Raw genomic sequence first — 26,281 nt, 5'->3', positions numbered from 1 at the left:
TCCATGGAACGTTCAAATGTCCTGAGACGATGATGATCTTCTTCCTATGAGCTGATTGCCATAAATCTACCATTTCTTTCCAATCCTTCATCAACCGTAGACCTCTATCATCCATATATCCCGCACCAACCATCATTGATATCCCACACCGCGCCCTCAACCCTTCAAGCGCATCTCACCTCCACCCATCCTCTCTAAACACCCTCTACAATCCGCATTGCCATCCCTCCGACCACCAAATCCAAAATGCCACCTCCCACGAACCCCTCCAAATCCGGCATCACCACCGACCGCGCCGGTACCAGCGTCATCCCCTCCTCCGTCCGCCCGGACGGCACCGTCCGCAAAGAAATCAAAGTCCGCCCCGGCTACCGCCCCCCGGAGGACGTCGAAGTGTACAAGAACCGCACCGCTGAGGCCTGGAAGAATCGCTACGCCGGAGGCGTCCCCGGCGCCGAGGCGGTGGGCGCGGAGCGGGAGGGGAAGGCCGGAAAGAATGCGAAAAGGAGGGAGAGAAGGAAGGCAGCTGCTGCGGCGGGGGGGAGTGATGCGGGCGGCGAGGACACGGCGACGGCGACGGCGACGACCGAGCCGGTTGTGGTAGCGGGGAGCGGGGAGACGGCGACGGCGCCGGAACCGAGTGCGGCGGACGCGAAGGAGAAAGAGGCGCGGAAGATCGCGAAGAAGCTGCGACAGGCGCGGGAGCTGCGCGCGAAGAAAGACCAGGGGGATTCGCTGCTGCCGGAGCAGGTGGCGAAGGTGATCAAGATCCAGGAGCTGGTGCGGCAGTTGGACGCGCTGGGATTCGATGCGAATGCGGAGCGGAAGGGAGAGTCGGCCGGGTGAACGAACGGACGGTGGGACGACGAGACGATATCACGTTTGGGCTGGGGATCTGAATTCGGGGGGATGAAGATCATGAGTTATCAAGAGGACATTTCCTGCTCCATCGATTGAGAGTGAGATCAGCTTGGATCGGGTGTGGAATGAAGGGCGCCATGGCGGAACATGTACGTGGAATCCCGCGAGCTGGAATACAATCGACACCAATCCCCGAGCCATCACGATGTAGAAGAGCCAAAAATGCAAAAAAGAGGAGCAATAAAGGTATCATTCTGGAATCGCAAGAAACAAGAAACAAGAAACAAAAACGCCATTAATCAATAACCCCAAACCGAGCGCTCCAACCAGTCCATCCTCCCTCAGTCCGTCACCGGCAACACCGTCCCGCTCGGAACCAAACTCTTCCCATTCCTCCACCTCCTCACCCCCCTCGTCTTCCTCCTTGCACTCCCCTCTCCCCCCCTCTCCTCCTCCCCGCCCTCCTTCTCCACCTCCCCCGCCCCATCCACACAAACGCTCCAATCCGCCCTCATCTCCCTCCATCCCTCCTCATCCAACCCCGCGAACCGCGGTCGCCGATACGTGTACCCCAAGAACGCCGCCTTCTTCCGCAGCTCGAGCACGCGCTTGCCCACCGTCGGATCACGGATCAACTTGTCGCGCGCGCGCTTCTGATCCCGCTTCCGCTTCCCTTTCTTCGCGATCCGCGGCCCGCCGACTATCCCCCCCCCAATCAACCGTCCGGCCAGATGCTCGCCCGCGCCGTCGCCGACGACGGTCCCATCGTTGCGATCCGCGGCGCCAGGCTCGAGGTCATCGAACCCCTTCACCGACTCCTCGCTCGATGAATCGTCCGTGGACGAGGTGGAGTTCAGAATCTCCTCTTCCTTATCGAAGTACTTATCGACGCCCTGCCCCGCGCGTACGACCGGTACGAACGGCGGCCGCGACGTCGGTATGCGGTGCCAGTCGATGCCGCGGAAGAACGGGTGGCGCTTGATGTCCTCGGCGTCGTTGTCGAAGGCAAAATCGCGGGGGAGGAGCGGCTCGGTAACACTGTTGGGGGACGGGAGGCCCGGGGGAGGGAAGCGGAGGTGGGCGGGTGGGGGCGCAGAGGGCCAGTGGTGCGGGGAGTGGCCGTGGGTGTGGGAGTGGAGTTGGTGGCGGAAGGAGGCGAGGTTGTCGCGGAAGGAGCCGCGGATGGAGGAGCCGAGGTGGGAGGAAGCACGGTAGCTGGCTGGTTGGGGGACGACGTCGTTGGCGCGGTAGCGGCGGCTGGAGAGGCGGATTTGGCGTTCTTGAAGGAGTTGGTAGATGAGGTCGATGGCGGAGGGGGAAACGTCGCGGAGCTGCACGGGGCGGAGGGATTGCGGTCGAGCGAGGCGTGGACGCGTGGGGAAATGCAACTCCACTTCGTGGCGTAGGATGCGCGCTTTGGTCTTGTCGCGGTCTTCGGCGAAGAATGGGGTGCAGCCGTACAGGCATTCGTACAGGATCACGCCGACGCTCCACCAGTCGCAGCGCCCGTCGTAGTCTTCGCCACGGATGACTTCGGGCGCCATGTACTGGCTGGTGCCCACAACGCTCTTGGCCAGGCGACGTTTCGCGGTCCGGTTGAGGTAGTCCAGCACTCCTTCATTCTGGCGACGATGGCTGCACGAACGAGTACTCACCGAGCGATGAAGGGCGCGATGATACTTCTTTGCACTCCCGCCATCCCCTTCGTCCACCTCGTCCTTAGAGTCGCCGCGAACATGGATGCCCAGACGCTCTAGTAGGGTATACCGCCTCTCGTTGAAATACTGCTGGTTATGACTCCAATGGCCATCGAAAGCGAGCCCGAAATCTGAGATCTTCATGTGACCCTTTGCGTCGATGAGGAAATTATCCGGCTTCACATCGCGGTGGATCCATTTCATCTTATGCGCCTCTTCGATGCATAGGATCATCTCCGCGATGTACCACCGTGCCACTGGCTCGTCGAGCACGTCTTCGCGGAGGAGTAGCCCCAGGAAGTCGCCGCCGACCATGTATTCCATGACAAGATACAGATGCGAATCGTCTTGGAACGCGGCAACAAGCGGGACAACCCAGTTGGAATCCTCGGAGCCCACGAGGAAGTCTCGCTCGGCGCGCAGATGTCCTTCTTGACAGTTGCGGAGCATGTCGGATTTGCGGATGACTTTCATCGCGTAGAGCTGCGATTTCGGGCTGGGACCGCCGGCGAGTTTGGGAGTTGATCCGGTAGTACTAGTCGATTGCGCTCGTTGCGACGAGGTGCTTTGGTAGTGACTGGATGACTTCCCCTTGGCGGATGGCACCGATGTTGAAGAATCCGAGGACTCTCGCACTAGACGAACGACACCGAAGCTGCCTTTCCCAAGGACACGGATGATATCGTATCCCGCAATGCTCACCACACCTGCATTCCTCGTCTTCGTCCGGAGTGCCGACTTGGTCTTGACGGCCCGAACATGCCGTAGATGGTTCGACTCCGCTCTCGCAAGGTGGTGTAGAGCCCTCTCTCTTTGTCCGTCGTTCACCCCGTATGCCTGCAATTTCTGTTCGAGTTCCTGTCGACGCCGCGTCCGAGGGGCAGTCGGTGCGGACAGGATGGAATCGAAGTGCGTCTCGAGGTAGATCTTCGCCGCGGAGGTCGTCTCGACCGTGTATATCGACGGTTGCTGCAGGATCGGACTCTCCTGCGTGGGGAAGTAGATGAACCCCGTCCCAGTCTCTTTCAACGGTGGCACGGATTTGAGACTTGTCTTCCTGGTCACCGTGTCAGAGATCCCTTTCTTTTCCGACGACGATGGGGGAGATGCCGTCGTCGGGGCAGTGGACTGCGCTGAGACGAGGGTTGCGCTAGTCTGCGCGCTCGCACTGGGCTGGTCGTCTGTATCGTCATTCTGAGTGTCTGGGAAACCGAACGGAGCTGTTGGGACGTAGGAATCCAGAGAGTTGTCCTCCGGAATGACCAGCTGGGGGCGAGCGTTCAGGCCCGGCCGTCGGACCACCGTATTCGCCGCCTCGCCTTTGAATGCGATATGCGGCGAGGACTTGCTAAGTCGTGGGCCTTTTTTGGTTTCTTGGTTTTTGGAAGAGCTGGATGGAACAATGGGAGGTGTTGGCTCCGCATGACCATCAATCGATGAGACTTCTTGCACTGGTGAGAGAGGTGGTTTGATGGCGCCTTCCCGTGTTGACAAGGAGCGTCGAAGATCATCTGCATTTTGGTCCGTGGGCTTAGAGTTCGACTCAGGGGGCTCCTGAGGAGGTGGTCCTTTACGATGAGGGTCGGGGTCGGCTGTTGCGTCCCCTTGTGCTGAGAGGCATGGCGGCGATACAGGAGGAGTGTTCTGCCCCAAAGTCGGTCCGACTTCAAGCTGCTTATCTGAGATATCCTTCGTTAGTCATCCGCAACGGATACGTCGTGGATCGAACTCACCTTTCCTCGAGCGGGTGCGCGAAAGCAATCTGCTGCCGATTCTCTTCAGTCGATTTCCCTCTGCTGGTTCCGGCGTCGGTGAGTGGGCGTCAACGGTGTGGTGGCGAGTAATGATACGGATCTTCTCCCGGATGCGGATGCTTGACAAGGAGCTGAGACTCCCACCTAGCCGTCTCTTTCGAGGGGTGCTGCTGAGGAACATTGGAAGAATGTTTGGTTAGAGCATGTTGTAGATTTGAAGGGGATGATTGCGCTCTCGACGAACTGAATAAACATCGAAACATATTCATTACAAGGAAGCGATTGCCTGTATGCTGGGATGAAGCTGCGATTGTATTGCCCAGTCAGTGATTGCAAGCCGTCCATCGTAATTGCCTCTCGAGGTCACCCTCACTGATCACGACTGGTGTGGATTAAATAAAATGCCATTATTCGATGCTACATTACTATGAGTAGTCTTGGTTATTAATATATTATTAGGTGCCAGTAGTCCTAACCATCATTGCTCCTCAGAAGTAGGGTATCTCATGCCTTCGTTCCCCCTGGGTATACCCCGAATAAAGCCAGGTCCCATTCGCCGTGTGTGACCAAAGAAAAAGGAAAGAGAAAATCCGTCCAACGCCAATTCCTGATAAGCAGCTGTCTAGGGTGATGGTAGCCCTCCCATGAAAGAATCTGCGTAGCCTTCAAACTCGATCGATCGCAATTTCATTCATTCCGTCATTCTTTCACCCTCCCCAACCTCGCCCTCCTCCGCCTCTTCGCCAACGCCGGACTCCACACCCCCGAAAACAAATCCTCACACTCATCCTCATCCTGACTGTCGAACTCGAACTCCTCCTCACTCTTCCGGTACCCCTCCTCCACCACCATCCCCTCCCCTTCCCCCTCCCAACACACCGACTTACACACCCTGCTTGTCTCCAAAATGAACTTCCCCACTTTATACCTCTGCGCCTCGTCCTCCGCCGCAATATACTTCCACCCCAACACCGCACCGCACAGTGTGCACGAGATGTCGCAGACAGTGTGAGCGCCGGTGACCAGCTGCCGGGGCATCGCCTTGTGCGCGAAGGTGTTCAGCAAATTCCCCGAGTTCTTGACCTGGTTCGGCGACGCGGAGGGGTCGATGGCTTGGAGGCTGGAGGCCGGGGGCGCGACGAGGTAGGCGCGGCCGTGACGGCCGGTGAAACCTTTGCTGATGATCTGGGAAGTGCTGCAGAGATCGGTGAGGCAGCGGGAGCAGCGGAGGTAGGAGGCGTGGCCGGAGAGGTAGGATGGGGTGGGGTTGGAGGAGGAGGGGGAGGTGCTGAGAGAGGGAGTAGAGGGGGTAGAGGAGCGGCGGCGGAAGGGGAGGGAGAGGAGGTAGGTGGGGAAGATGTTGGGGGGAGATGTGGAGGGCATGCCGGATGTGGCCCACGGGTTGATTCCCTGGATTATTGAGGATGAAGAATGTTTGGAGATATAGATAGGGCGAGAATATCACGATAGGTGGCGGTTATCGGCGAGGGATTGATAACGGGACAACGACGTTGGTGGGGCTGAATGGTTGAAGCTGATGAGGTCACCGTGCTGCTGGCGCGGGGCACTGGATTGGCAGGGGAGGATGATTTATTATTGCGTCCTGAAAGGATAGGACTGGTAATAGGGATCTATGAATGGAGAGTTAAAAGGGGACATCTTGGAATACAGTAGGAATAAATCGAATACCGGACTCCTACGGATGGGCGGCAATTAATAGAATTTATTGGGAACATTTCCGACGTCGATTCTAGTCTCTCTATGCCCCCGCAATTGGAAAGCGCCCCCGTGACAGTTTCCATGTGAAGGAATCCCTGGCAACTCTGGCCAATGGAGCGGTTTGGATTGAGCGCTAGCCTTCACCGACTAATTTCGCTGCATTACCATTGGCTGCATTAAATCCCTCGGTGAGAATGCTCGATATGATGATATGACGATTCCGGCGAGTCTCCTCTGGTGTAACTTGAAGAATGATATCAGTTTGTCACAATTGATGGAATGAATAATACCATCCGTTCTTTTCTACTCAAACGAGCATTTCTAGAACTGGGAATATACACTGTATCAAGAAAAGTTGACCATCCGTCCATCCATCAACCGCTATCTCATCTGCCAATACTCGATCCTGCCCTGCAATCCGGATCTGACGCCCACCACCCCGACGGGACCCGACACCTCTCGAATACATCCCTCCAGAGATGATCCCCATGTAGAGTCACCCACCCCTCAATAACCTACGCTCATGCTAACAAGTCCGTCCGCTCCTACGCCACGAACGGCCGAGCACCAAAGCGGCTCGGGACCCCGAACTTTGTCCCCTTTCGCTGAAACCTGCCCGCACCTCCCGCACCTCCTGCGCCTCCGGCAGCGGTCGCTGTGCCGCTGGTTGCAGCACCGGCACCGGTCGCTGTGCCGCTGGTTGCAGCACCGGCACCGGCCGCTGTGTCGCTGGTTGCAGCACCGGCACCGGCACCGCCGGCGGCACCTCCATTTCGTCTGCCACCGCCAGCCCCTCCGCCCTTTCCACCTTGACCAGCCTGGTTTCCGGCCTGATTCCCACCTTGATTCCCACCTTGATTCCCGCCTTGATTCCCACCTTGGTTTCCACCGCCTTGATTGGCGTTTCCGCCGCCTTGATTGGCGTTTCCGCCGCCTTGATTGGCGTTCCCACCGCCTTGATTGGCGTTCCCACCGCCTTGATTGCCGTTCCCACCGCCTTGATTGCCGTTCCCACCGCCTTGATTGCCGTTTCCACCGCCTTGATTGCCGTTTCCACCGCCTTGATTGCCGTTTCCACCGCCAGCCGCGACCCTAGATGTCAATTAGCAAACGAAGCAGCATGCAACAAAGAGAGCCACCTACTCAAAGCGCTGACAATCCTCCTGAGCTCCTCGCTGCGCCACCGGCATCTGGGCCACTTGATGCGTGCCCGCGCCAGTGAGGGTGCAAACCCGGTAGTTTCCCGCCGGAAGCCCACCAGCGACATCCGCCGACAGGAGCCCGTTCCCGTTGCCCTCGTCGTTAATGCCTTTGAAAAACACGAACTGGGTGGGGTCCAGTGGCTCGGTGGGGTTGAAGTTGTTGCCCATGTCTTGGACGGTGACGTGGACGTGGCCGATGATCTCCCCGTTGTTGTTGAGGGTTTGCGGGTTGCTGTAGTAGGTGACGTCCGGGTTGGTGAAGGTGCCGGCTTGGAGGTTGATCATTTGGACTTGGATTTGGAAGTCGGTTTCGGGCTCAATGGTTTCGCCGAAGGCGGGGGCGATGAACATGGCGGAGGTCATCTTGTTCTGGGCGGGGATGTCGCCCATCACTGTAGGATTGCATTAGCGGATTCGATGGAGGCGGATTGCGGAAGGGAGCGTACCAATGCCGTTACATGACCCCTGTCGGTTCTGTAGTCCATTCGTCGTCGTCTTGCCGGTACAGAAGTTGATGAAATTGGAGTCATCCCTGGAGAAAGTCAGAAACAGAACAGCAACATTGGGTAGGAGACAGATCGTACGTCAAAGCAGCAGCTTGACCATCTTCGGCCCCGGCCTCAAGGCCAGTTTTGGTGCTAGCATCTTGAACGTTCGCCGCAGCAAGACAGAGGTTGTTCTGTCCACCACCACCTTGGTTGCCTCCCTGATTCCCACCTTGATTGCCTCCTTGATTTCCACCTTGGTTCCCACCCTGATTGCCACCCTGATTCCCGCCTTGATTCCCTCCGTTCTGGCCTTTACCGCGGCCGCCCCCAAATGCCCGTTGGCCAAAAGCAACGTCGGCCACACCACTAACAACAGCAATGGTAGTCACCACGGTGCTGAAACGCATCTTGCTGAATCGTAGGGCGGGGATAAGACAATAGTTCAATCGACGGATCGATAGCTATGCAGTGAGTATAGGAGAACGAATGAATACCGAGCCAGGCGGTGATGGTATTGTATAAAGTGGTTAGATCGTAATAACGACAACAGACACGGTCAACGTCGTCTGAGCGGAATGCAAGTGACTTGAATTCAATGCGAGAGGAAACCAAAGAAAGGAACGTAACTCTCAACGACAACTAAAGACGTGGCGTGGCCCAAGAATACAGCACGACGTCCAAGCGACAGAAGAGAAAAAGCTGCATCAGAGAAAAGTCTCGAGCATCGTCCCGGAGCGCATACAGCCCTTTAAGAGACCTACCTTGGCGACTCCCTCTGCGCATCAAATTCATTTTACAAAACGGCGTCTTGGCGACGTGAAACCCACGATGAAGCTGCTCCTGTATCAGCGAACAGCCGCGTCTCCGGATCGTCCGCATGCTGCGGAGCGACTTCTCGCGATAATATTAGCAAGGGGAGCCGCGGGGTTTCTGGCGCTGAAGGTGGATGATGCGGCTCAAGAGTCAAAAGCGGTGGCGATAGCGCAGGCATGGTGGTGTTTGAGGTCGAGGAGGTTGATACGGTTGGTGTTTGGAGGCGACCGCGGAGGTCCCAGGCGGCCAGCGGAAGCGTAATGGATCGAGGGATTTGAAAGATGTCTGATCTACTTGTCATTTGTCTCAAGGGTTATGGAGAGGGGCATTTGCGTTTATCGAGATGATGATTGTTGAATGCTATGGGAGAAATGGATTGTTACGGATTCGGCTTTGAAGGTCCGCAAGTGGGTCGCTGGACACGCACGCCCCTGAACCGCCCAATCGCTCGCGTCATCATTATTGGCCAGGCCCGGGAGGGGGTTGGACGTCGTCTGCGTTTCTTTGAATACCCACAGACTTCTCATTCTCATGGCTACAGGATTGTGCAAATGTTTCCGTATTGGCGTATTGTGAGGCAGGTAAATGTCTCTTCACAGAGACAAAGGCATGAATGTAAAAGTTTCGCATGGCTGGCGATGTCCGTGTATATCCGAGGAGACATCTTACGAACGCTCCGAGTCGTGAAGATGGAAAGCAAGTCCCTCAACAGATTGAATTTACTATTATTCACGTTCGGAGGTGTCGAGCATAATTCCCTACCACTATCCATTTCTCTCCTACCCATACTACCCATTATCCACATCGCATGTCCCAAGTCCGAGTCCCAAACATCAACGACATCCCGAAGCGCGCCTCCCAACCCCTCCTTCTTCCAATCCGGTAATCCCCAGCACTCGAGACATGCAACGCCACACCATCGGTCCTGTCTCAGATCCCTTTTTTGCAGCATCTCCCTTCATTTCCATCCTTTGCATCCACTGGGTAGGAGAAAGTTAGAACGGCACAAAAATATCTCATATTCCATGCCAACGCTGGTTCAGCATGAGTCGTTCCCGACCATGCACTCGACACCTGCGCGGAGGCAGCGGATGGGCTTACCCTTCTTCAAGCGATGGCTAAGAATATAGCGGAGAAGCGATCCGCGGACGCACCGTGGTAAATTGCTTGATCGATCAACTGCATGAAGTGAGGTAATTGTTTACACCTTTCGCATACCGCAAGGTCGTATTGACAAGGAGCTTGCAAATATGCGACCCGCCCGCCTCTCCTTCAACCGGAACAGTTTCAGGACTTGGCTTTGACATTGTTGGAGCCGTTATTGCGGTAAATGAGTGAAGCCCTGGCGTCTTCGGAAAAGCAATACTGTCGGCTCGTGGACTTGAGAGAGGCAAGTCCGCGGAGTGGTTTCGAATTCGGAGCAGTACATGTGTACTTGCAGATAGGTAGGTATTGTTATGGTCCCAGGCCTGCGGCCTGTTCCCTTGGTTGTGGCTGAATACGTGGCTGGTGGATTATATCAGAGAAGCAAACAAACATGGTAACACAGCATTAGGGCATTGGAGAGGAGAGTCGCTATCTCGCGCACAAAGGTGCCGGGAGATTTCTTCTCTCTCTCTCTCTCTCTTCAGTTTAGATTAATGAACTTGGTAATCGCAGACCTTGCGCATCCAGACCGTGTCAGGTATCTTAGACCAAGCAGTCTGTGACTACGACCACTATCTCCTCTTCTCCCTATTCGTAACTCCAGACCAAATGTCATCCGTCTCAGGTCATACTTCAAGCTTCCCTTTCATCACCTGTACTGCCGTCCCTTCCAACACCACCTTGTCCACTTTCCCTTCCTCAATCACCGTGACCGTCACCACGATCTCACTCTTTTGCCCCCTCTCGATTCCCTGCGTAATTTCGAATCGAAACTCCCCAGCCTCTTTCCGCTGCAGCGCAAGGTACGAGCCCAGTGCGGCCGACCCGCTCCCCGTGGCTGGATCCTCGATATTTTCTTGGAGCATTCGCACCCGAAGTTTCTCGGTGTGGCGCGGTGCGCTGGCATTGCGTATCCGACAGAAGTAAAAGGTCCCGACGAACGAGGGCATCCAGCCTTCGTCAAGGGCGACGTCAGGGTGAGCCTGAGGCAAGTGAACTGACCCCAGGGTTTCGACGGATGGAAGCTCAATAAGTGCGAAGGTCATGCCTTTGACGATCGAAACTAAGGGCAGCCTCTCCTGAATCTGGCCGGCGAACTGCCGAAGCGCCGGTTGCGAGCTTAGGAGACTCGTCTGCGTGAGCGTCTCCGTGTGGATATGGACATCTTGTGGAATAGACGCCTTCGCGAAGCCGGTACGGGGGTTATACCCAGCTTCGATCTTTCCGGCCTTTGCATTCAAAGTGATCGGAATCCATCTATCTCCCGTCTCTTGTCGAAGCACCTCTTTTGGTAAATAATGATTGGCGCAATACCAAAGCGTCCCGATGGTCGGATGTCCCGCAAAAGGAAGCTCCGCGCCGACCATGAAGATGTCGAAATTCCATTCGGCAGCGGTCCCGCCCGCATTAAGGTGCAGAAAGACGGTTTCCGAGAAGTTGAACTCCCGAGCAATTAGCAGCTTCTCGGCTTGTGAAATGGCTGCGTCCGGGGGCAATTCGATAATAGCCAGTGGATTTCCTACATATTTCTCTTTCGTGAAGACGTCCACTGTGACATATTCGAATTGGCGAGACAGGTTTGATATATCGTAAAGCTCGATAAATATACTAATAGACGGGAGGGGAGTAGTGAGAATTTAGGACTGTGCCTTTCGCCTAAGATATAGGAATCGCTGCTGTCTCTATTTCCCCATCATGGGAGCAGATACGGCTGTACACCTTGAGCTGACACAAGATATTAGTTATCACTTGAACCCCACTCTAAGGGCGTGACAGGGACCTATAAGTCTGATCAAGTAGTTAATGTTTCTAGACACTGACACAAAGTATTCTAGGAAATCATGTGGATACGAGTTAAAAGTCTGTCCTTAGGAGGAAAAAGGTAGAAGAATGCGAACGGCACTGGATTATATTTCGCTGCGGGCTTACTCCCAATCTGACTCACAATACTAACCGCGTGACTAGGATGGTTGTAGATTTGGACTTGGAGAATTGTCGCTTCAACTTAGACCATGAGAGCAGTGTCGCCTATCCGTCCTAGCATAGGCCTTTGGCAGTGTAATGTCCTATTCTAGCCTAGCAAGACTTCGGAAGGATATTCATATGCGAACTCCTAGGGTATCATAAAAACATGGCATCTAATCATCGACCTCCATTTCTTCATCCTCCTCCACGGCCTCTTCCTCATCTTCTAATATAAACGCCCCCGGGTCGATAGGAGGCACCATCGAGACCCTCATCTTCTCTGCCCAAACTCTTAATTCCGCCTTATTGATGGCTAGACTGGCCTGTCCCTTCTTTCTCCGATCTAGCACCTTCATCTCTTTCAACGTCGTCATGATATCCTCGGGGAGGATATACGTCTCGTCGCGGATCTCGCGAACCGTCAGAGTCTTCTTCACCGGCTGTGAGAGGAGGAGCCGTGCAATTGTGGCCGACCAAAAGGAAATGTAGCCTTTACGACCGAGTTCGGAAAGCGCTGAGGTCTGGTTAGTCCATGGACCGAGGATGGGGAACGATACTCGTACGCTTCTCGGGCCCTCCGAGTCGCCCTTCCCGCTTACTGAGCTCATAGCTCGCGCCCATCAAGATCTGTCCAAACCCCTTCTTCTGCCACGGAGGGAAGACCAGAATACACGCCAGATTATTGTTATCCCAGCTCATTTTCTCCTTGCTGAAGAATCCGACCACTTGCGGCGTCGCTTGCTTCTGGGTCGGATCGGCGTAGACGAGAACGTAGTAAAGGAAGGTTGTGACGTCGTAGAATACCGATTTGGTCTCCAGGAACAGCTTCGCAAACAACGAAAGGTTCTGCGTATATAGCTTGTGTTCTTCGCCGTCAACTTCGTAGATTGTGAACGGGGCTTTCTCGTAGATAAGTCTGCCTGGTGGATTCGAAGGATCATTCGCGCAAATTGCCTACGCCAGGTATTAGCTTCTCTTCTTCGACATGGTTTCGGAAGAATCTCACCGTATGCCCTAAGAAAGGCATCACCTCCCGCACATATTTGAAGCAATGTGGACACACGAACAGCTTCTCTGTCCTAGGGCCGACAAGTTCTTCGGGATAAAAGGACGCAAACCATGGTTTAATGTGTAGATTCCCAAGGAACACATCGAGGACATTGGGGTCAAGACGTGGTGATTTGAGCTCCGAGTCGTTGCCGCCGTTCTGGAGTCGAGTGGTTTGAATGGGCGATACGGGTGCCATAATTGAGGCCCCAATAGAGCCTTATCAAGTCATCGTGGATGATGGAGATTGGGGAATGATTGAATGAAGATGGACATGTTTGCCGGCTCTTCAAGTCGACTGATGGAAGACGACGAGCTATGCGTCTGATTGGCTAATAATGCATTCACCACCACACTTTGCAATCCATAATGACCATCGCATCCTGCGTGGAACTTAACACTGACAAAATAGAAGGCGGGTTGTCTAATGTCGTCACTAAGGCAGGAGGTTTCCGAATTGATAGGGAATGTATAGATTGTGCCTGAAACACGTGCATACTAGAAATACGGTCATCACATTCCGTTGGCGAGCAGAAGATCGCGAACCGTATGCGATGTTCCAGATACAATCAAATGCAAGCAGTTATATACGAATATTTTCCATTCTTTGTCTGCGTCGCGTTGCGTTACAATCTCGCTTGCCCACTGAAAAGCCATAACACCGTCAGATTTGTTTTCAAGGTGGAAAACCTCCACGCAAAGAGACCTACCTACTTAGCACCCAGAGCGATGCACTCGATCTCGACCTGAACACCCTTTGGCAATTGCTTCACGGCGACGCAGCTCCTCGCTGGTGCATGCGGGAAGTACTTCGCATACGTCTCGTTCATTTCGGCGAAGGAAGACATATCAGCCAGGAAGACGTTGGTCTGTTGGATCATAGTTGATATCGATCGTCAGCCTCCATAGCTTCTCAGGAAGGATCGGTAGATAGGATAGATAGATAGGAATGATACTGTACGCACCTTAACCACCTTATCGAGTGCGCTTCCAGCTTCCTTGAGAATTGCCTCAATGTTCTTGCAGCATGCCGCTGTCAATTCGCCAATGGAGCCAGTCACCAGGGTGCCGGAGGCATCAGCTGGGATTTGGCCAGAGACGAACAGGAGAGGCCCAGACGGGATGGAGATGGCTTGGCTCTAAACCGAGAAGAATCTATGTTTAGCTGCTGTATGTACTTGTAGTTGAAATATGTAGAGCTTACATAGGGACCCGCCACTGCACAAGTCGGCGTTAGCGAATATGTGCTGAATAGACCCGATACCAATGGTCTATGATCAAGGCCGTTTAGACCATGGTACCGTCGGAAAGGGCTTTACTTACCTGGGCAAGCCTCTTTGGTGAAGTGTTTCTGCATTGTGATGGATTTCGTCCTCAAATTATTACTTCCAGCTATATCACTCTTGAAAGCTATCAAGCCCCTTTGAACTCGGAAGAGTGGTGGATGGTAGGACGATGACGAGCGGAGTAACCTGGTTGGCACAATTGATGAGCGACTAGAGTTTCCTGCTATATTACAATAAGACAATCTTTTGAGTATCCGCATCGAACTGCAAAGATGAATATGCTGATATTATGTCGTGTCAAAGGGCGGGCTCATTGTGGGGGTTGTTGCGGTGTCGGAGGTGGCCAGGTAGAATTTTGGTGGAACACATTAATTTAGTATATGTACTATACACCTCAAATTTTGCTATATCAATCACCTGCTTCCCTGGTGTAGTTGGTTATCACGTGGGTCTCATAGAATTCATGTCTATGACCAGGCGAAAATCCTGGAGAGATCCCAAGGTCACCAGTTCGATCCTGGTGGGGAGCAGTTTCTTTTTGATTTATTTTTGATTTTTTTTCTAATCTACGATTTCTATCGTTATTTTTTAACTCATAACTTATAGTTATAACTATCTTCCTAGTACGGATAACGAGGGAAGGTTTTTTAATTTACATGGATTCTGCGAGTTCTTTTCCTCCGACCACCTATCGCCAGCTTACTAGTATCACCTTTCCAACCTTTAACTAGGTCTGTATGGTAACTAAGTTAGTTATCAATGATCTAAGTTAACTTAGTTAAGTTAACTTAAGTTAGTTAAGTTAACTAGTTAGCTGTTTTCAAACCACCATAACTAGTGTTTCCGGGCAGTACAGTCAATGCTTTATGTTTTTCCTAGCATGAGGTTATACGGAATATACTTTGTATGCTTCTTCTTTACCTATATTTGTCCTCCCCTAGATTCCTGTTGATTCAATTAGGCATCAAAGGAAGGGTGGTGATGGTAACCACCTAAAACCAGCCAATCGATTTTGAACGCTTACGACGACTCTTGTTAAAATAAGATCCAACAAAGGAGTACTATGTGCAGCGAACTAGGTTGGAAACAAGACAAGCAACCCATGGAAATAAATCTCTGAAGGCCTGATAGCTAATGCCATGCATACTAGGCTTGCGACGCAGGAATACTTCGCAAGGCGGTTAGATCGCCGTTCACCAGCATGGCCGTCAAAGCAGACCTACTAGGAACGAACGAAAACAGACTTCTTGCTCCGATCAGTTAAGCGGTTGTGACGACACACAAGCCGCGTGAGCACTCTATCCTGTGTAGCTCGAATCTAGTGATCCTGCAACAAAGCAAGGAACGCAATGCCTCACCCACTGACTCCGCTTCGGTCGCGCTCCTCCTACTCATGATGAAAGACCACCACCATATCCTGCCTTGTGCTGGGCATTGCGTATGCTCAGATCGTGGTACGTAGAAGTGGTCGGCCGTTTGATACCTTAAGCAGAGCATTCTTCGGTTACACAGGGGAAATTCAGGACTGGGGGAGGAGAACTGCAGGACGAAATCGGGCGTTGGAGACGTCGAAGATGATATGTATCTGTCCTGCCGGTCGGGGCTGTTTTGGTGGTGGAAAGGGGCTTTTTTTTGCGCAGCCTATCCCATCTTCCTACAGGTATGACAGGTTGGCCGTTCTTGCAGTTTAACGTCACTTTCTGCGTGGCCCAACCCCGCGCCACCACCAGTTGGTCGACTGACATATCGCATATGCCCCCTCCTGCAATTTAGTCGGAATATGGCACGGCATATCTTCGATTTCATTCGTGAATCTTGTTAACGTCTGGGCATAGTCCCTCTGCGGGACGTATAAGCCACCATCCGTCTAATGTCTCAGTTTAATTCGTCTCCAGCCTTGCTCGAGGGTGATCACTACATAAGACCATGGCATCCCGCTGAAGAGGAGCCCATCTGGTACCTCTCTGCGAGATACTACAATCTCTCACCTAATTTCAAGGTGCTACGGGTGTGGACGATCCAAAGATTTTGGGGAGCCTTAAGAAGCCTAGATCCTCCTATTTCTGGGCTTTGTCTATAAATATCATTTTCAAGTCTCTCGAACACAGCGCATTGTCCTTCTTTGTCGTGATTTGAAAGCATTGGAATTCTCTACCCATATCCGTCATTGAACTTGCACTTTTAATCATGTCCGCTGCACCCATATCGACTCCTACTGAGGCACCCCGACAGGAGTTGATGTCAGCCTTGTCAACGTACGTCTAGCGAACATGTTTTTCAGTGAATTTTTTCTCATGGAACTTTTCAGACTGCTTGAAGCTGGCAAATATTCGGACCTTACCATTGTTTCCGGTTCGAAGACATATGCTGTGCATAGAGCTATTATCTGCTCGAGAAGCGGTTTCTTTGACGGCGCAGTCAGCTCTCCGTTTAGAGAGTCGCAATCGAGTATCATCGATCTAAGCGAAGATGACCCAACTGCCGTTGAACATATGGTGCACTGTGAGTTGCCGATTTAGTCAGAATGAGATTTGGAACACAAGACCCCTTCTCCATGTTATGGATATTGTGGTGTGCAACTGCTGTCGTCGCGTTAGGCGCGCCGTCTACTTCACAATTCCGACCAAACCCGATGCTCAAACAAATCGTCGTACTGATTCCGTAACCAATAGACTTTTACCATCTTGATTACCTTCTACCGCCCCAGCCACGCCTCCATACTCCCCAGTCCTCCCCCGCACAGTCCCTTCCAACGTCCCCAATGTCCCCACCTGGCTCCGCTTTCTCCCCCCTTTCCCCATGCTCTGCAACCGCACAGCAATCTTTCCGCCGACCCCGCAAACTCAATCTTGCCATGGTTGAGGATCCCCTCATAGCTACCGCGGCGGCCAACGCTCACAACGTTGATTCCTGCCTCCCCCTCTCCCCTGAAATGCCAGCTTCCCCTTCTGTGGGGACCAAATCCAACCCCTTTACGCTCGACTCCGCTCTTGATGATACTGGGAGCGATACAAACCCCTTCGAACTCCTCTCCGACCTGGAAGTCTCTCCAACCCCTGAGCCCCACCTGATGGCCCACGCGCGTGTCTATGCGTTGGCGGATAAGTACCACATTGCCGGACTGAAGACCCTGGCCGGCGCCAAGTTCGCATGCCAGGTCCAAACGCATTGGGCGGGCGAAGAGTTTGCGGATTCACTCGTGGAGGTCTATGAGAATAGCTTGGAGACTGATAGGGGCCTGCGGGATGTTTGCTTGCAGGTGTTCAGGGAGCACAGAGAAATTGCGGAGCGGAGAGAGATCCAGGAGGCGGTCAAAGGGACCCCGGAGCTGGCCTGGGAGTTGTTGAGGACGACATTGGGGCTGCCTATATGCTGATCCACGGCTCAATGTCCATAGCAACGAATTGGCATTAAGCAGACTGAGTCCGGTTGCTTGGGGATTGCCCTTTGATTGAGCGATTATAAAAGTTTTAGGCGACAAGATCGCAGGCATTCCAAGTGCTGGAGCCATGACCGCAATTGTCGTATATTGGATTTATTACTTTGGATACCTACCGATTGATGAAACACCAGCGGCTTTCAAATCTTCTGTACGACCACCTCTTCAACCCTTTCGACCATACCCTGAACGCAAAGTTCCACATCTAGTATCACATCACTCTTCAGAGGTTCAAACATGGTACATATGGCCTATCCGTAATTCACCATCCCTACTTCCAATGTCTTCCCCTTAGGTTAATGTGCGCGGAATGCTCAAACGTCCAAGGCTTGAGATGAGATGTAGTATATTTTGAACGCCCTACAAGGAAGTCGACCGACTAATTTTAGAGATCATAAGTACACAGCCAGATTCAGCACTGCGCGGCAGCAATCATTGCAGACATGGACAATTCCACTGTTCATGTCCATTTCAAGAAGAGAAGTATACATCCGCCCAAAGTTAGGCTATTTGAATGTAGGCTAGCATCCGGACCAACCGACGATCACATTGTAGTTGTCTGATATTGTCAGCTCGTTCCACATGAAGGAATAATAATACTAACCAGTATCAAATCGCTGCCCATTAACAAATTCGTTGCAAAAAGCAGCAGCACCGGGCTGACATTCATCGGAATAAGGACAACTGAGTACGATGTCCTCCGCGTAGGTTGCGAGGTAAGCGCAGTTCGGTGCGATCGGCCACGGGTTCTGTGCCGTCATATCAGCCCAAATTGTATAATACTTGAGGGGTTTGGATCCGATGACATACATCGTTGCAGAGGAAGATCCCCGAGTCCCAGGAGCAGCTAATACGGACGCAATGGGCCGGGCCAGCGTCAATTCCACACGTACCTCCACCGGGAAGAGACTTGAGGTATGAGATCCCTTGCCAGATACGGCCGACCTGAGCGTGGCGGCCAATGTTGCAAATCAGGCCGGACTTATCCCGCTTGCTCAAAGGGGGGGCGATGTCGGTTGCATTGTTGCCGAACGCTGCAGGGTCGTAGCTAGGGTTGAGGTGCACAATCTGGTTGTAGACATCTTCCGCAGTACCACTCAGCTCCACATCCTCGCCTCCAGGAGTGATCGGGCCGGTGTACTTCATCTTCGTAGTGACGAGGGTATCAAGCTGTCCGGCCGCATTTCTGGCTCCGAGACGCACGCTTCCGAGAGGGGCGGGATTGGCTAGCGCGCTGGAGACGAGAAAAGAAACCAAAAGGAGTGTCTTCAGCATGGTTAAAGTAAGGTGACAACGAGAGATCTGGACTGGACTTAATGAACAATATTGAAGATGAGGGAGCGTTTTGACAAAAAGGAAAGCCATTTGAACGAGTCGAGACGGGGTTTTTATATCTCGCCCTTAACCGCTGTCCGAGATAAGAGTTCACATGTTGACATCTCGTGCACTCATCCTGCGTGTTACCCCCTAAGGGCTTTGAATTGTCACGCCATGGTTAATATCAGAGGTCCAGGAGAAACTCGCATTTTTATGACCGCCAAGGTCAAAGGACAACGCGAACCCCATCGTGAAGCGAATCCGAATCCTTCAGGATTTCCATGGCTAACCTGAAATTTCTCAGCGTACTATTTACTGAAGCGACATCCAGGAACAGTCTTCCATTTGACCCAAGTTGTCGTCCTATATAGAGGGCATGTAGGGAGTCCCACGACCTCCTGTGCATCAGTCGAGGCTCAGCGTACCAGCTTCAACCGACCTAAGCGACCAAATCTGCATTGGCAAAATTGAAAGGATGCTCCCCTAGGCAGTCAGATATTGCGCCTAGCCCTTCTGGGCATACTGCAAAGTAGGATGGAAATTCGAATGGGGGCTAGAATTTTGCCATATGTCAATCGGCGTTTTCAGCTTTGCCATGGAAGCGGATTGATATTTATCCATAGTGCGAGGCGGAGCCCTCGACGGGGGTGGAAATGGATATTTTGCTGGTGTTTCAGGTTCTCGTTCTAGAATATCGCTGATCGCTGATCGACCATTCGACTCTATCTGAACTGCAGATGGTCAAGAACAAGGTCATAACAAGAGAAACCTGAAACAGATATGAGATAACTGCAGTGCAGGAATTCAAGACACTCGAACCAAACTCATATTTCGTATGGTTCGTAGCACCAAGACATCATCAATGCCGTCGCGATTATGGACAGCTCGAAGCAACATAGAGGCATAGAGGTATAGTAATTGGTAACTTAGGAGCATTGACAGGAACCGAGCACCAACGATGAAATGTAATCGGGAATTAGGTCCAAAATTAGCCATGATCGCATAGATTCGTACCAATCCTTCCGCCGCCCTGCCGGGACAGGATGATGAAAAATTTGAAACCCTTTTGCATCGTACCGGAAACTTAATGCCAATTTCCAACACTGTAAATTGCTTGGCTCAAAGGAATGCGAGATAGGGAACCAGCAGATTGATAGAGGCTCAGCTCAACTCTACATATAAATTGAATGGCGCCTATTGTCGTGGATGTTGGAACGGAGTAGAGTCGCCTAGCACACTTAGTTATACCAGCACAGGATTGTCCGTTGACGGCCACCGAGTTTATGTACTAAGTATGTTGATCGGCAGGTAAAAGGTGATACTCTCCCACCGTCGTCGACGTCGTCAGCCTTGTTCCGGTACCAGCCGAATATGGTGTCCTCACGAGAACACTCTAATTTTGCCTCTCATGTCTGGATTCAGTCAAATGCTCAGACATCATATAGGTTACCCTGAGGTATCGCTTCCTTCCAGTATCTATGGCAGGCGACCGTGCTTGGACGCGACGGGGCAGCTCTAACACCTCCTGATGCCCTACCGGAGTTCTCGGCCCCCAACGTTCACATAGGAGCTGAAGAATTGTAAAGTAGACGGCTTCAATCGAGGCGGAAGCAGACTTTGGTAGCTTACGTACAATAATGGCCCAGTTGACTTCACCATTGCTCTCTTGGTGCTTTCGAAACCTGATCTGAGCCACGACAATCTGGGCACCGGTTACTATCTTGTCGGCAAAAGCTCCCAGTCCCCAATGGCCAGTCAAACCTGAAATGACGGTATAGTTCCATCGGAATCGAGCTTGTTAGCTAGATAACCATCGGTGGTACACGCTCGATAAATAATCGGATGCGTTAATGGTTATAATCCCTCTTCCAGATCGACTCGAATGACGCCACGTCGATTGCGAATGGTTTCAAGAACTCTCTTTCCAAGTCATGTACCCGTTTTCCTAGCAGGATCAGACTATGCAGAGGCTTCCCCAGGTCCGCGCTCTTCAACTGCTCCAGAGTACCCACCGCAATGCTCTGATCACTCGAGCCAACCCTGGCGACACCGACGGCCAATGACTCCTTCCCATACACACCCTCAGCCTTCTCTTCTTCCACTTCCAACATCTGATCCGCGCATTGTGCCACGGTCATGAAGCGCGGAGGCTCGTAGATCTTTCTTCCCCTCGCTAGGTTCTCGAGCGACTGCTCTTTGACCTTGATGTCCAGAAGGACCAAGGTATGCAAGCCGATCGACACATTCTCCTTGATGCGGTCGTAGAAGCTTGCTGGTCGCCACGAGGGCAGGAAAAACACCATGGAGACTGTTTGGCCGAAGTTGTAGAGTTGAAGGCCCGTGGTTCCTATGGAGGTGAGGATGGAGGCATTCGGGATGGATTGGGTTGGGATGGAGAGTTCCCGGGCCCGGATGACGAGGTCAGCGTGCGTAGTTGCGCTTCGAGATGGTTAGATTTGGGGGGAACATGAACTATTATACAACACGGTACCTGAAAGGATCTCCCACTACTAAGAAGGCGACATCGACCTTGTCAGCGTCCGCGAGGATGTCATCGCTGCCGGTCTCGACCAACTCGCGGTCCGCGATGATTACTGGACGGCCATAGAAAGCTTCCTACTAATCATTCCCCCACATCAGTACAGTGATCCTTCTATTGAAGGATTGGTAGACCATACTAATTGATTTTTTTCAATGAGGAGAATGGCTGTGTATGCCTCCAAGTAGACTCGCTCAGCTCTTTTGACAATTTCCAGGCCTTTCACCGTGATATCTTTCTCATCGGCAAGGCCGAGGCCTATGAGGTACAACATCCCGCCTCGACTATTTAGTTAACAGGGCCGTGTCACTTCCGAAAACATCAAATTTTTGAGTGAAGAAGCGCGCTCAAAAATTCGCATCCTACCGTAATTCAGGTGGTGACGATGTATAGAATACGCTAAACAGTTAGCTGTAATATACTTCAGCCACACTCTATATGACGGCAGATGCATGTCTGTGTCTCCCTCCCGCATTGATCACAGCATTCTCCAAGACAAATAAGGTACACCCTCGCATTGTGTTTTCAGCAACCCTTTCAGCAACTCCTTCATCACCTGTTCCACAACTTCTTGGTGACACACAAGATTCCACTCCTGATCGTTAGCCTCGAGAGAGTCTGGCGGGCACCGAATTTGACTCACATCTGCACCATCCCGTAATTGCGACCCCGCGATCAGCCAGCATCAAGTCAAAGGGATTTACTCCATCATCATGGCGGACAAGAACCCGAAGTATAAGTCGGAGATCCAGCAGGTATGTTCATTATCTCCCCGTCATCGTTCCTTGGCTGACAGCTTCGCAGATGATGTTCGTCTCTGGTGAAACCGGCGAGGCCTCGGTGGAGACGACATCGTTGATTGAGCTGATCGTCCAGCAACAAGTTATGGAAATTGTAAGGCTTATAGTGCTCTCGATATAAGATGGACCATGTACTGACTAGCTGCGAAGTTGAAAGAGTGCACCGCCCTGGCAACCCGTCGCGGAAGCCGATCCATATCAACCGACGACCTCATGATGCTCATCCGCCACGACCGAGCGAAACTCTCCCGCTTACGACATTTCCTCCAATGGAAAGACGTCCGCAAAAACGTTAAAGAATCCTCGGATGACAAGGGACCGGATGCGGAGATCGCCGCCGCCGAAGAAGGGCCAGCGCCCGGCATGAACGGGCCTCCGGACCTGAAGAAAACGAACAAGAAGGCGCGCGTGGATCTGGCTTGGGATGTCCCCAGCTACTTCAGCGAGTTTGTGCCGGCTCGAGATGATGAGGACGATGAGGAGGAGGAAGAGCAGAACTCGGCGACGTTGCAGCGGCTGAAGAACGCCGACGAGCGGACGAAGCATATGTCGCGAGAGGACTACATGCATTGGTCGGAATGTCGACAAGCGTCGTTTACGTGGCGGAAGGGCAAGCGGTTTCGAGAATGGGCTGGGTTCGGCGGTATTACGGACACCAAGCCGAACGACGACATCATCGACATCCTTGGGTTCCTGACCTTCGAGATCGTGCAGACGCTTACAGAAGAGGCGCTGGTGGTCAAGAAAATCGAGGACGCATACAAAAAGAAGACGGGGAGCGAGACGCAGGGCCAGAAGCGGAAGCGAGAGCCGGGATTGTTCGATCTCGCGGAGGAAGAGAAGGAGCCGGTACAACCGAGCCATATTCGGGAGGCGTTCCGGAGGTTGCAGAAGTCGAACAACAAGTCGAAGGCCATGCTGAACTTCACAAATCATGTCCACCGCGCGGCATTGCGGCTGATCTGAAGTGCATTTGTCTACGATGATCCTCTACTCAGCGTCCCGTGGGATTGTTTGCATCTGGTTCCGGTTTGGATATGGCGTTACGGCATGATACCCCAGGTTTACGGTCAATGATTTGTTGTTGACATCCTTGTAAATTTCACTATTAGTTTCGTAGCTATAGAAAGTTACCGTATCAGCAGCCCACCGAATTTCTCGCAGCCAAAAATATCCCAAGCGCCATGGTCCCGATTTGCTGCCTTGCCCCCGCCGAGATCAGCCTCACAGATGCAGCGTGCAGTATCCATGAAAGTCCCACGTATATCCCTTTGAACGCCGTTAACCGCCGACAAACCGAGCACCGGCTCGAAATCCGATTTGAAACCCAACGCAGTAATGCAACTCTCTTGAACGTCCAGTCTCAGCGACGGACTCCGCCCAACCCTCCTTAGAAGATGCAATCCAAACAGCACAGCGCCGCGCAAAGACCCGCGCAAATTCCCATCGCTGCAGTCGTTCCGCCACCCCCTCGTCCCCTTCCGTTGTCTTGATATCCTTGCGGTGGGATATATCCTTGCTGTCCTTGCGGTGGGTATCCTTGTTGAGGATAGGCCATCTGCGGTTGCTGTTGATAGTTGTTGTAGTCGGGTTGTTGTTGATAGTATTGCTGCGCTTGGCCTCCGTAGGGTTGTTGCGGCGGGGGTGATTGTTGGTATCCGCCGCCCGGAGCGTAGGAGGGAGGAGGGCTCATGGGTTGATCGTATTTCGACATGTTGATGATTGTTGGGGAGGACTGTGGAGATGGAGATGGAGAGGATGCCCTGAGTGCGAAATGGGAAGTTTTAAGGAATCTCAAATCGGATTCCGATGCGTTTGAAGATTGATGTTGCAGGTGGGGCGTAGTCGCTGGGTGTCGTCGGAGTCGTCGTCACCTGCGGCGAACCGACCGGATGCGGAATGGAATGGCTGTGCCGAGTCTTTACTGGGAAATGTGCTTGGCTTGCTCGGCTTAGTCGATTTTGATCACCTAGCACGTTGACAGAGCCTTCGAAGTGCTGATTTAAGAATTTCAAAAGATGAACCATTAGGATTCATCTAAGGCCATCACTTACAAATAATGCGAAGCATGAAATCAACATGAACACGGCTTGATGTTGGACCTGACGCTCATGTGACTCTTAGACTCGATGGGGCAACAGCACAGCCACAATCCTTGTTTTATAATTTATTCACACCCGACTGCAGCTCACTGTGCAAAGTTGTGTGCCACGTGTGCATACTGGTACTACCAATTAATTATGCAGTGGGAAAGGGGAAAGTAGAGGAGTGACAGACGTACTGCCCGACAGTGCCGTAGCAGCAAGAGAACAGAGCGACCGTAAACCCAAAATAGACACACCCGCACGCCGCCACAACCTAGTTTGGCTCTTCGACTCCTCCCTTCTTACTCCTCCCACCAGCTCAACCTCTCTCGTCCGTCCGCGAGGATGGTCGGGATTTCCTCTCGAACAGAGCCTCCATCCACTCGTCACTCAACGACTTCCCGCCGTTCACCGTCATATCCCCCAGCCCAAGACTTTTGAGGTCCAGTGTTCCCAGCTCTTGGATCACCCCCATCATCAACTTCAGCTCTTTCTTTTCCGTGCCCGCAGAACTAGATTCAATGTCGACCACCTGTAGGCACAGATGGTGGACTGCGTTCCCATGCTTTGCCAAGAATTTCTTCAAGTCTCCATCGGCCATCGTCCAGTTTTTCAATATAATCGTTCTCAAATGCGGAAGGTGTAACTCTTCCGCAACGGCTTCAAATATGATACCGTCCACTGTTTGCTCCTCAAACTCTAGGAATAGAGATTCGACAGCTTGCACCATGGAGATGAACTTTCCCATCTGTCTTCCATCTAGCTCGTCGAACTCCGGATCCCCAATGCTGCTTATGTTCAGGTCGAGTTTCCGGAGCCCTGAAAATCCCTAAGTTCTCAAGCCCGTCTCTACCGGCCCTAAGATTCGAAGGTGCTCGCACGGTAGGCCAGTGTGGAACCCGTCGCCATCCATCCGGACCACCAACTCGGTAATGCTCCGACTAATCGCCGCGAGAATTGCGATGAACGTGCTCAACGGCACTATTGGGTTCATCAAGGCCATTGTCGTCAATTCGTGTGATGCGACCTCCGTCCGCAGGCATGCTGGGGCCGAAGATGCGGTATGCGTTAGGCCTAGAGTTGAGAACTCGAATTAAGGTGCTGTTTGGGAGGAGGTTCCCCAGTGCTTGCGTAAGGAGCAGCGCATCATCGCTATAAAGCTTTCTGATGTGTTGCGCTCGGCGATCGTTCTCGTGGTCCTCTAGGTATTGTGATTCCTGAACCTCAGGATCGAGATCGAAAGGTGCTTGACGGCCGGTCCCAGCTTAGGATGGCAGGAAATGCCGGCGAGGGCGTGAAGTCCACGCTCGTTGAACGCATGGTATCGGTATCGGAAATTATCGGTTGCTGAATGCTTTCCAGATTATATTGCACATCATCCGGCATGTTTGGCGATATGATGATATCCCATTGCTATCTCCTTCCGCGAGATGTCTTGCTACTTCTTCCAACATCCCGACTGGCAGAGAGGTGAGTGTAGGCAGCGTTGGAGATTCAATATTGGACTTGGTTTGACTTTGAAGTGCGAAATTAGAAGCAAGGTATATTGAAGGGGCATCCAAAGTAGATGCAATTCTGCTCTAATTTATCTTCTAATAGATGTGTGTGACGTGTCAAAATGTTATCAGAGATTGATAAAGGTCGATGTGTTTATGATAAGGTTTATACCAGGAGTTGAAGCATGTGAAAATCAGGAGCGTGAATTCTTACACCAAAGTACCAGCGGCTATGTGAATTCATTGTTGCTGTATTGGGAAAATATTGATAATGGTAATCCGTGAACGCGAAGGGTTCTGAGGGCAACGTGATGACAATAGGGGGATCACTTGAAGATGTTCCATTGAACTGATCGTGGTCCTGACCCTCACTATGTTTTCTAGAACTATAAAGCATAGCCAAGGTGATAATAAATGATATACAAAATATAATACTTCATAGAATGCAGCCTCTTAATAATTACTTGAAACCTATGTTTCCTCTGGGGAACGGGGACTCATTTTCAGGGGCTAATCGTAGTGATGGACTTGTCGTGGGAAGACTTGAGTACCACAGCACCAACCTTCAAATCGGCAAAACGACCGCCCTCTAAGGGTTTAAGCTTGTTTTTAAATATTCTATAATGCA

At 52.3% G+C, this 26,281-nt stretch overlaps 14 protein-coding genes and 1 non-coding gene across 15 annotated transcripts; 5 read left to right on the top strand and 10 right to left on the bottom strand.

Annotated features, from left to right (window-relative positions):
- Positions 1 to 125: 125 nt before the first annotated feature.
- P152DRAFT_87563 (uncharacterized protein) lies at positions 126 to 927 on the top strand. The gene has a single exon (XM_033683307.1). It carries the CDS (start codon positions 247 to 249, stop codon positions 844 to 846), a length of 600 nt encoding a protein of 199 aa, XP_033532538.1. The 5' UTR covers positions 126 to 246; the 3' UTR covers positions 847 to 927.
- Positions 928 to 1,202: 275 nt separating this feature from the next.
- P152DRAFT_400406 (kinase-like protein) lies at positions 1,203 to 3,260 on the bottom strand (the record flags this gene model as incomplete). The annotated part of the gene is made up of 2 exons (XM_033676571.1): positions 1,203 to 1,889; positions 2,097 to 3,260. Coding segments are annotated over 2 exons (1,851 nt in total), but the record flags the coding sequence as incomplete, so codon positions are not given.
- A 1,440-nt stretch (positions 3,261 to 4,700) lies between these two features.
- Positions 4,701 to 6,018, bottom strand: P152DRAFT_460195 (yippee-domain-containing protein). The gene has a single exon (XM_033679845.1). The coding sequence runs from the start codon at positions 5,693 to 5,695 to the stop codon at positions 5,012 to 5,014; it is 684 nt and encodes a 227-aa protein (XP_033532536.1). The 5' UTR covers positions 5,696 to 6,018; the 3' UTR covers positions 4,701 to 5,011.
- A 527-nt stretch (positions 6,019 to 6,545) lies between these two features.
- On the bottom strand, positions 6,546 to 8,244 carry P152DRAFT_87432 (uncharacterized protein). The gene is made up of 4 exons (XM_033683305.1): positions 7,818 to 8,244; positions 7,680 to 7,765; positions 7,175 to 7,625; positions 6,546 to 7,123 (listed from the first exon to the last, which is right to left on the bottom strand). The coding sequence occupies exons 1-4, from the start codon at positions 8,126 to 8,128 to the stop codon at positions 6,577 to 6,579; spliced, it is 1,395 nt and encodes a 464-aa protein (XP_033532535.1). The 5' UTR covers positions 8,129 to 8,244; the 3' UTR covers positions 6,546 to 6,576.
- A 504-nt stretch (positions 8,245 to 8,748) lies between these two features.
- P152DRAFT_87488 (uncharacterized protein) lies at positions 8,749 to 9,764 on the top strand. Its single transcript, XM_033683306.1, has one exon. It carries the CDS (start codon positions 8,897 to 8,899, stop codon positions 9,662 to 9,664), a length of 768 nt encoding a protein of 255 aa, XP_033532534.1. The 5' UTR covers positions 8,749 to 8,896; the 3' UTR covers positions 9,665 to 9,764.
- A 436-nt stretch (positions 9,765 to 10,200) lies between these two features.
- P152DRAFT_460193 (Diaminopimelate epimerase-like protein) lies at positions 10,201 to 11,520 on the bottom strand. The gene has a single exon (XM_033679844.1). The coding sequence runs from the start codon at positions 11,045 to 11,047 to the stop codon at positions 10,307 to 10,309; it is 741 nt and encodes a 246-aa protein (XP_033532533.1). The 5' UTR covers positions 11,048 to 11,520; the 3' UTR covers positions 10,201 to 10,306.
- P152DRAFT_460192 (uncharacterized protein) lies at positions 11,513 to 13,111 on the bottom strand. Its single transcript, XM_033679843.1, has 3 exons — positions 12,652 to 13,111; positions 12,209 to 12,599; positions 11,513 to 12,159 (listed from the first exon to the last, which is right to left on the bottom strand). The coding sequence occupies exons 1-3, from the start codon at positions 12,889 to 12,891 to the stop codon at positions 11,819 to 11,821; spliced, it is 972 nt and encodes a 323-aa protein (XP_033532532.1). The 5' UTR covers positions 12,892 to 13,111; the 3' UTR covers positions 11,513 to 11,818.
- Positions 13,112 to 13,144: 33 nt separating this feature from the next.
- Positions 13,145 to 14,148, bottom strand: P152DRAFT_483604 (L-PSP endoribonuclease). Its single transcript, XM_033681955.1, has 5 exons — positions 14,016 to 14,148; positions 13,897 to 13,910; positions 13,658 to 13,831; positions 13,403 to 13,561; positions 13,145 to 13,337 (listed from the first exon to the last, which is right to left on the bottom strand). The coding sequence occupies exons 1-4, from the start codon at positions 14,047 to 14,049 to the stop codon at positions 13,403 to 13,405; spliced, it is 381 nt and encodes a 126-aa protein (XP_033532531.1). The 5' UTR covers positions 14,050 to 14,148; the 3' UTR covers positions 13,145 to 13,337.
- Positions 14,149 to 14,397: 249 nt separating this feature from the next.
- P152DRAFT_t51 lies at positions 14,398 to 14,508 on the top strand. The gene has a single exon. It is a non-coding gene; the product is annotated as a tRNA-Met (tRNA).
- A 1,595-nt stretch (positions 14,509 to 16,103) lies between these two features.
- On the top strand, positions 16,104 to 17,757 carry P152DRAFT_460190 (uncharacterized protein). The gene is made up of 3 exons (XM_033679842.1): positions 16,104 to 16,233; positions 16,287 to 16,480; positions 16,651 to 17,757. The coding sequence occupies exons 1-3, from the start codon at positions 16,166 to 16,168 to the stop codon at positions 17,352 to 17,354; spliced, it is 966 nt and encodes a 321-aa protein (XP_033532530.1). The 5' UTR covers positions 16,104 to 16,165; the 3' UTR covers positions 17,355 to 17,757.
- Positions 17,758 to 17,794: 37 nt separating this feature from the next.
- Positions 17,795 to 18,692, bottom strand: P152DRAFT_483602 (uncharacterized protein; the record flags this gene model as incomplete). The annotated part of the gene is made up of 3 exons (XM_033681954.1): positions 17,795 to 17,976; positions 18,022 to 18,166; positions 18,228 to 18,692. 3 exons carry the CDS (start codon positions 18,690 to 18,692, stop codon positions 17,939 to 17,941), a joined length of 648 nt encoding a protein of 215 aa, XP_033532529.1. The 3' UTR covers positions 17,795 to 17,938.
- Positions 18,693 to 20,313: 1,621 nt separating this feature from the next.
- On the bottom strand, positions 20,314 to 21,627 carry P152DRAFT_87268 (diphthine synthase-like protein). The gene is made up of 3 exons (XM_033683304.1): positions 21,413 to 21,627; positions 21,226 to 21,350; positions 20,314 to 21,173 (listed from the first exon to the last, which is right to left on the bottom strand). The coding sequence occupies exons 1-3, from the start codon at positions 21,545 to 21,547 to the stop codon at positions 20,582 to 20,584; spliced, it is 852 nt and encodes a 283-aa protein (XP_033532528.1). The 5' UTR covers positions 21,548 to 21,627; the 3' UTR covers positions 20,314 to 20,581.
- A 240-nt stretch (positions 21,628 to 21,867) lies between these two features.
- P152DRAFT_87246 (transcription factor spt3) lies at positions 21,868 to 23,251 on the top strand. Its single transcript, XM_033683303.1, has 3 exons — positions 21,868 to 22,028; positions 22,078 to 22,167; positions 22,224 to 23,251. The coding sequence occupies exons 1-3, from the start codon at positions 21,987 to 21,989 to the stop codon at positions 23,037 to 23,039; spliced, it is 948 nt and encodes a 315-aa protein (XP_033532527.1). The 5' UTR covers positions 21,868 to 21,986; the 3' UTR covers positions 23,040 to 23,251.
- Positions 23,252 to 23,463: 212 nt separating this feature from the next.
- P152DRAFT_475341 (uncharacterized protein) lies at positions 23,464 to 23,787 on the bottom strand (the record flags this gene model as incomplete). The annotated part of the gene is made up of 1 exon (XM_033681411.1): positions 23,464 to 23,787. The coding sequence occupies one exon, from the start codon at positions 23,785 to 23,787 to the stop codon at positions 23,464 to 23,466; it is 324 nt and encodes a 107-aa protein (XP_033532526.1).
- Positions 23,788 to 24,476: 689 nt separating this feature from the next.
- P152DRAFT_450874 (uncharacterized protein) lies at positions 24,477 to 25,160 on the bottom strand (the record flags this gene model as incomplete). Its single annotated transcript, XM_033678194.1, has 2 exons — positions 24,477 to 24,945; positions 25,039 to 25,160. The coding sequence occupies 2 exons, from the start codon at positions 25,158 to 25,160 to the stop codon at positions 24,477 to 24,479; spliced, it is 591 nt and encodes a 196-aa protein (XP_033532525.1).
- Between the last annotated feature and the right edge of the window lie 1,121 nt (positions 25,161 to 26,281).

This window comes from Eremomyces bilateralis (genome assembly GCF_010015585.1).
Source record: "Eremomyces bilateralis CBS 781.70 unplaced genomic scaffold P152scaffold_16, whole genome shotgun sequence".
NCBI lineage: Eukaryota > Fungi > Ascomycota > Dothideomycetes > Eremomycetales > Eremomycetaceae > Eremomyces > Eremomyces bilateralis.
This window is presented reverse-complemented; position numbering and strand designations above follow the sequence as displayed.

Coding starts and splice junctions, on each gene's coding strand:
- P152DRAFT_460193 (XM_033679844.1), bottom strand. CDS start 11,047: ATGGTCGGCGCGGAGCTTCCTTTTGCGGGACATCCGACCATCGGGACG.
- P152DRAFT_460190 (XM_033679842.1), top strand. CDS start 16,166: ATGTCCGCTGCACCCATATCGACTCCTACTGAGGCACCCCGACAGGAG. Junction 16,234..16,286: donor TTGATGTCAGCCTTGTCAAC/GTACGTCTAGCG, acceptor GGAACTTTTCAG/ACTGCTTGAAGCTGGCAAAT. Junction 16,481..16,650: donor CGTTGAACATATGGTGCACT/GTGAGTTGCCGA, acceptor CGTAACCAATAG/ACTTTTACCATCTTGATTAC.
- P152DRAFT_87268 (XM_033683304.1), bottom strand. CDS start 21,547: ATGTTGTACCTCATAGGCCTCGGCCTTGCCGATGAGAAAGATATCACG. Junction 21,351..21,412: donor TCATTGAAAAAAATCAATTA/GTATGGTCTACC, acceptor AATGATTAGTAG/GAAGCTTTCTATGGCCGTCC. Junction 21,174..21,225: donor GTAGTGGGAGATCCTTTCAG/GTACCGTGTTGT, acceptor ACCATCTCGAAG/CGCAACTACGCACGCTGACC.
- P152DRAFT_460195 (XM_033679845.1), bottom strand. CDS start 5,695: ATGCCCTCCACATCTCCCCCCAACATCTTCCCCACCTACCTCCTCTCC.
- P152DRAFT_87563 (XM_033683307.1), top strand. CDS start 247: ATGCCACCTCCCACGAACCCCTCCAAATCCGGCATCACCACCGACCGC.
- P152DRAFT_460192 (XM_033679843.1), bottom strand. CDS start 12,891: ATGGCACCCGTATCGCCCATTCAAACCACTCGACTCCAGAACGGCGGC. Junction 12,600..12,651: donor TGCCTTTCTTAGGGCATACG/GTGAGATTCTTC, acceptor TACCTGGCGTAG/GCAATTTGCGCGAATGATCC. Junction 12,160..12,208: donor ACTCGGAGGGCCCGAGAAGC/GTACGAGTATCG, acceptor ACCAGACCTCAG/CGCTTTCCGAACTCGGTCGT.
- P152DRAFT_483604 (XM_033681955.1), bottom strand. CDS start 14,049: ATGCAGAAACACTTCACCAAAGAGGCTTGCCCAG. Junction 13,562..13,657: donor CACTCGATAAGGTGGTTAAG/GTGCGTACAGTA, acceptor ATGATCCAACAG/ACCAACGTCTTCCTGGCTGA.
- P152DRAFT_87246 (XM_033683303.1), top strand. CDS start 21,987: ATGGCGGACAAGAACCCGAAGTATAAGTCGGAGATCCAGCAG. Junction 22,029..22,077: donor ATAAGTCGGAGATCCAGCAG/GTATGTTCATTA, acceptor ACAGCTTCGCAG/ATGATGTTCGTCTCTGGTGA. Junction 22,168..22,223: donor AGCAACAAGTTATGGAAATT/GTAAGGCTTATA, acceptor CTAGCTGCGAAG/TTGAAAGAGTGCACCGCCCT.
- P152DRAFT_87488 (XM_033683306.1), top strand. CDS start 8,897: ATGGGAGAAATGGATTGTTACGGATTCGGCTTTGAAGGTCCGCAAGTG.
- P152DRAFT_87432 (XM_033683305.1), bottom strand. CDS start 8,128: ATGCGTTTCAGCACCGTGGTGACTACCATTGCTGTTGTTAGTGGTGTG. Junction 7,766..7,817: donor GGTCAAGCTGCTGCTTTGAC/GTACGATCTGTC, acceptor GACTTTCTCCAG/GGATGACTCCAATTTCATCA. Junction 7,626..7,679: donor GGGGTCATGTAACGGCATTG/GTACGCTCCCTT, acceptor GCAATCCTACAG/TGATGGGCGACATCCCCGCC.